The sequence below is a fragment of the Thamnophis elegans genome, chromosome 3, assembly GCF_009769535.1.
Source record: "Thamnophis elegans isolate rThaEle1 chromosome 3, rThaEle1.pri, whole genome shotgun sequence".
In the NCBI taxonomy this organism is placed as follows: domain Eukaryota; kingdom Metazoa; phylum Chordata; class Lepidosauria; order Squamata; family Colubridae; genus Thamnophis; species Thamnophis elegans.
Window position 1 is genome coordinate 97,476,810 of NC_045543.1, and position 6,000 is coordinate 97,482,809.

General features: G+C 45.9%; 1 protein-coding gene across 2 annotated transcripts in view; it reads right to left on the bottom strand.

Moving 5' to 3' along the window:
• KCNN2 (potassium calcium-activated channel subfamily N member 2) overlaps window positions 1-2,736 on the bottom strand; it is a 76,476-nt gene extending 73,740 nt beyond the window's left edge. The window contains exons 1-2 of one of the 2 annotated variants that reach the window (XM_032214012.1): window positions 2,552-2,736; window positions 15-1,177 (exon numbers count right to left, since the gene is read on the bottom strand). In XM_032214012.1, coding sequence (XP_032069903.1) covers window positions 15-1,177; window positions 2,552-2,573 — 1,185 coding nt within the window. In that variant the 5' untranslated portion in view covers window positions 2,574-2,736. Of the gene's footprint in view, window positions 1-14; window positions 1,377-2,551 lie in introns of those variants that run through there. The other variant, XM_032214011.1, reaches the window with a different exon arrangement.
• Between the last annotated feature and the right edge of the window lie 3,264 nt (window positions 2,737-6,000).

Genomic DNA, 6,000 nt, shown 5'->3' on the forward strand with positions numbered 1-6,000 from the left:
GAGAGTCTCTCTACCTTGGTGTAAGCGCCCCAAGACAGTTCGGTTTCGATCACCATCACTACGATCCCGAACATGCCGAAGATCAGCGCATAGTCGCTCAGCCGCTTCCGCTTCTCAAAGAGCGCGCGGCGATGTCCCAACTTGTAGCCGATGTTCTGGTTCTTCTTCTTGCTGGTTTTGCCGCCGCTGTTGGTCTGGCTGCCGTTGCCGCTGCCGCCGGATCCGTAGAGCGCTAAGTTGTTGGAGTTGTTGTGCTCGGGCTTGGACACCACGATCTCGGGGCCGGCGGCGGCAGCTGAGGCGGTGGGGCTGGAGTGCGGCGGCGGCGGCTGGGGCTGCAGCGGCTGAGCTTCGGAGTCCAGTTCGTGGAGGTTCCGACGGGACGAGCTCAGGTTGCTGAGAGGACGCATGACGCCGCCGTTGTACCTGCAGCTGCTCATGGCTATTTCCGTGAAAGGGTTGCTCTCGCGGCGCTGCTGCTGAAGTTGGTAGTGGTGACTATCGCTGCCGGTGCTGCTGTTGGGGCTGCCCGCCGGCTGGGGCGGCGGCTGCTGCTGGTGCACACTATGGCACGGGTGGGAGTGGGAGTGGTGGTGCTGGTGGGGCTGGGAATAGTGGTGTGGCTGCCTGAACGAACTGGCATGGCTGGAAGGGGTCAGCTCGCTCACGTTGAGCTGGCTGCCCTGGCGGGAAGAAGCTGCGGAGCACGAGAGAGGCGAGGAGCGAGTCCGGAAGGCGACCGACAGAGGCGACGAAGTGCGGAGAAGCAGCGGCAGGTTATCGCCCGCGGCAGCCGCAGCCCCGTAATAAACGCAGCTGTTGCACTGGAAGCACGGGCTGGACTGCTGCTTTGGCTGCCTCTCTTCGCTGTGCTGCTGCTGGTGGTGGTGCTGCTGCTGGTGGTGCTGGTGGTAATGCGGGTGTGGGTGCTGCTGCTGCTGCTGCTGCTGCTGCTGCTGCTGCTCTGAGCAGAAGCTCGGCTGGAACTGCAATGGGGTTTCCATGTCAGAGCTGTTAAAGCTGCAGGAAGACCAGGCGGCGGTGTACCCTGCGCAATGCGTTATGGTCGGCAGAGGGGAGTCCTGTTGCCGCCACGACGGGCCCATCCCGGCTCCCGTAGAATCCAGGCAACGAGTCCGATTGGTCGGGCGAACCAAAACAACGGGCATCACGTCACCTGGAAGGGGCGAAAAAACTGCAGCGTGAGAAGAACACCGCGCGGGGAGGGGAGCCAAGAAAATCCCAGGAGCGGCGTTTGCTGTTGCTGTTGCTAGTGACAGCTCTCAAGGGAGGGGGGCTGCTTCTCTCCCTCTCCCCCCTTCGCTTGCCCCCTCGAGGGGGGAATTCCTCCCTGCCGGGGGGATTCTTCTTGCCACCACCAGACACCCCCCCCCCACCCCAATGACAGTCCGGGAGGGAGGAGGGGAGCTATCACCAGTACCATCCGCTGTTGATGCAAGAACTGCTCAGACAGGTAAGGGTGATTCCTCTCCTCCTCTCTATCTGGATTCCTCCAGAACCTATTGAGCCGCCGCTTCAGCCCTTAAATGATAGCTTGGTATTTATTATATTTATTTCGCTATGATATCCTACCTCCCGCAACAGGGTGGTGGGCTGCCCCATTTGTGCTCTTTCTCCTCCCCACCCGGGAAAAAACCTAAATATTGGGGGGTTTGCGAGGGGGAGTAGGGAGTGAAGACAAAAGAGGGAGATCTGCAGGGATTTTGCCGTATAAAATCCTTTGCGGAGGCTTTCAAGGAAGGATCCCACAATGTTTGTAAATTGCTCCCAAATTGGGGTCCCGTGTTGGGCGAGGAAGCGAAAGGGCAATCCGTCTGGGGAGCGGGAAAGGATGGGTCTTCCCTGTGTTGTGATGGGAGGGGTTTACCCTCAGAGGAAACAAAAGGACGTGCGTGGCGTTTGGCTCTTCGGCTGGCAGTTTTCAAAGCTTCTGCTCTGCAATTTTGCTGGGAAAGCCCAGGGATGCCCAAGCGTGAAAAAGCAGAAGACAGTAAAGCCCGTTCTCAAACCGCTTGTTCCAGCCTATGCATGTTGTAAACTAGAAGACCAATCCGGAGGGAGAGCCCTGAGGACTGCGGCAGGGAAAGACCGCTGAGGAAGGAGGATTCCCAGCCTCTAAACAAAGGGAAATCCCGGAATGCCAGCGCGAAAGGCGGTGCTCGCGCTCCTCCTCCCTCCCAAGCGACGAAACGGGAAAACGCTCTTTTCGGCTGCGGGGGAGAGGAGGGAGGGAAGGAGGAGGGAGGCTTATTCAGCCCTTCCCGGCTAGCCAGCCCGCCCTTCCCAGGAGAAGGCGAGGGGTTTTGTGCGAGCGACCTTTATTAGAAAGCAGCGGCGGCCCCGATGCCACCAGCTGGGGCGGGAGCCGGGCGAGCCGCAGTAACTCCCGCCAGGCTGTGCATTGGCGCGGGGAAGCCCTGGCGGTGCAGCGAGAGGGCGGGGCGGGGGAGCCGGCAGCCTGCTCGGCAGGGGGAGGGAGGGTTTCCCCGACCCCGCGAGCGCGCCGCCACCAGAGCCTCGCCTCGCGCACATTTACGCTTTTTCCGAAACATGCCGAGCGGCGCTCCGCTTCCACCGTTCGGCTGGAGTGGGACCGGCTTGGCTCGGGGCCGCGGCGAACTGCTCAAATCCTGGGCAAATCCTGTCGGACGATTCTCGCCGCCTCTTGGCGCCTCCCGTGCGGGTTTCCCTCGAGTTTCTGGCACCGGTGGGATTCTGCAAGACGGTGGGCAGACAGACAGGCATATAAATACAGAGGCTGCAATGGGAGCCATCCCGGGCGCTGTTGCTCCTCTGCCTTGGGGGGGGGGGGACCAACAATTCCCTGTAGGGGAGCGAAGGAGCAACAAATAGGTTTTCTGTGTTGTCTTTTGACAAGAGTGCCAGATTGTGTGGTTGAAACCGACCCAGTCCTGACTTTCAAGCCTTTGTTGTAAGCAAAGTACCGTTCTCTTAGAGACGCCCTCCTCCCCCTTTTTGTCCTCTTAAGCCCTTTCTAACTCTGGCTCGAAACAGTAACTATAAACCTCGCAGTGAAAAATCGCTTTATTTAGATAGGTTAAGACCAGGCTTTTTTTTTCATAAATGGTGTTTGGTTGTCATGCTTTTTCAGTGGCTAGCACTGAAGCAAATGACATCATCTGCTTTCTCCCTCTCTCTCCCCCTCTTTCTTTCTTTCAGCCACTGACACTGAGGCAGATGCCAAATAAAATTATAAAGAAAGATCCTGGATATAATATTGTCCATATCTGTCTGTGCCAGGCCCTTAGGTTTGATTTATCACTAGCTAAGCTAGTGGTGGCATGCATTTAAAAAACACTGCATTTTACACCCTTGAATTAATGCCACTGAGATACAAATGTTAATGCTTGTTCAATTAGAGAATGCTTCATTGTCTATGGCAAGACAAAGATCTTTTCCTTTGTTTTTTTTTGGGGGGGGAGCAGTTGGGAGGGAAGTGCAGCAATGGGATTTCTGCAGTGTGCTGAGAACTGCATTGTCCAAATTGTGTGAGAGCAGAACAAAAAATTGATTCAAATTAAAGTAAAAATAATTTTCATATAAAAAATAGACATATTTAATAATTTCCCTTTTTGCCCAAATTATACTTTGGTGGAAACCTGAGGAAAGGGGATTTGGGGATGCCCCCACACTTAGGCTGCATGGCTGTGACTTTTAGGGCATAGGTTTGACATAGCTGGCATACTAGCTGTACCTCCCTGATATATTTACAGTATTAGATTTCTGCCCCAACCTGAAAATGATTGTGACCCAGGATTCTGAGAATTGTAATCTGACATTAAGACTAGGTTTTAGGAATAGAGAAATTTTTGTGGTGTCTTAACTAAAATTTATATTCCACAAAATGTTTGTATTATACTGTGTTGTGTGATATGACATTGCAATGACATTTAAGATATTGAAAAGAGCATGATACAGTAAGAGGGATAGAATGGGGATAAGATTTTTTTTTAAGTGATTAGTCCAGTTCATGAAAATTACTATTATACGTGCAAACTAATCAAAGCTGTGATATGTTGCAACAATGCAAATTAAATATCAGTGACCTAAATTTTAGTGACTATAAAATTACTATTCCTCCCATTTGTCTCTAAAAAAAAACATGTTAAAATCAACAGAGGATTTTTAAAATCTTTTTAGAGGTGATATATATTGGAAACATTTAATAAGTTTAACATACAGATATATAATTTTAGAGGTTTGGCCTATTGACATATTTCTGATTGTACTAGTTTATAAAATATACATTCTGGAACTACATATTTCCATTATTAATATTTCTTTGGAAATTAAAATCCCACAATATAATAGCATTAATCAATGGCAGATTTTTCACTTCTGTAAGTACTGCAACAGTCTACCAAATGATCAAAAGATTCACATGATAAGGGCACTCCTAATGGGTCAACAGAAGCCAAACAGTGAAACAAGATCATTTTCATTAAGTAATTGAATTTCTGACTTGGATCCAGTTTCCTGAAATTCTATTCTACAACAGCCCTAAAGTTGATCATCTGCTACAGTTTTGTCTTTTTTTTCCAGCATGTTCACATAAATAATTCATTTTAACAGATTCCAGAGAGAATATAATGCTAAGCACATTTGCTGCTTGTTTTTTGTTTTTATTCAGTTCTCTGTATCAAACATTCAACTGAGAATATTTTTATTATATATACTTACTTTGAACTTCATCCTACCTCTTGTTAAAGTCTTACTTGGTACATTATGCTGCAAGCTGAAATGTTTTGTTTTGGTATCTACTATACTCTTAATACATTATATGGGTGACATATTTTGCTCAAATAAGTTTTTTTTAAAAAAAGCTACACTATGATTTATTATATCTGCTTAAGATTATACATGTTTCAAATACGATCCAGAAGAAGTGTTTGGACCTTTCATGAGTACAAGCCTAGCATCTCTCTGCTATTTGTTAAAAACAACATATTTTTTCAAGCTTTTTCATGAACCTGAAAAAAATGCTGCTGCTTTACAGTCTGACTCATAAAGCAATCACATCTTTTATTCAGATGCATCCAGAAGCATTCACATGAGGTCCAAGTACTTATTTCAAATCATTATGCAATAAATATTTAACTTAAATTGAAATCATTATCTTCAGAATCGATTAAAATATAATTGCATATAACAATGTTATAACAATCTTAAAATCAAGGTATTTTTGTAGTTGTTCAGCTATTTGGACAGATTTCCATAATCCAAGAAACTGCAGTTTCATAGTACAATAATCTAGGTCTGTAATGTCTTTAAAGTTCCAACTCAAAGCATATTTCCTTGGAATTAACTTTTATTTAAGCCAATAAAAATTAATTTTAAGTAGATGCAATTAGAATCCCATTGCCTACTATATTGTTAAATACAAGTTGATTGAAGCAGATGCCTTGTTAAATCAATGGACAGTATTTTTTTTTTAAAAAAGTGCTGTATTTTATATTACCAAAACAAAGTAAAAGGAAAAAACTAAACTTTATATTATTCTGAATTCTTAAGTAATCTGTTTGTAGTTCAAGGCATAATGTTTTCAAATCAATGAAGTTCTACATTGAAGGAGCAATTTGTAATATTGATGTATGGGATCAATATTTCCTGATTCAAAAAGGATTAATGAAGTTTTGATTTTGTTATTGCTTACTATTTTTTCTTTGAAATAAAGCTTAACAAACACTTGTCTTTAGCTTTACTTTCAATTATATTTTAAGTTCACTCTCTCAGACAAATTGGCATTCCATATGTAATTAAGTATGTATTCTGATCAGGCAATAGATACCTTGCTCCTGATTCTGCATAGCTTTACTTTTATTAGAATGTACCCTTAATTTTATTAATGGTATGTTTGTTTGTTTGTTTATTTGTTTGTATGTATGTATGTATTCTCATTCAACTCAGGGCAAATTACTTTGAGTAAGCATGTAAAGGATTGCATTACATTAACATGAC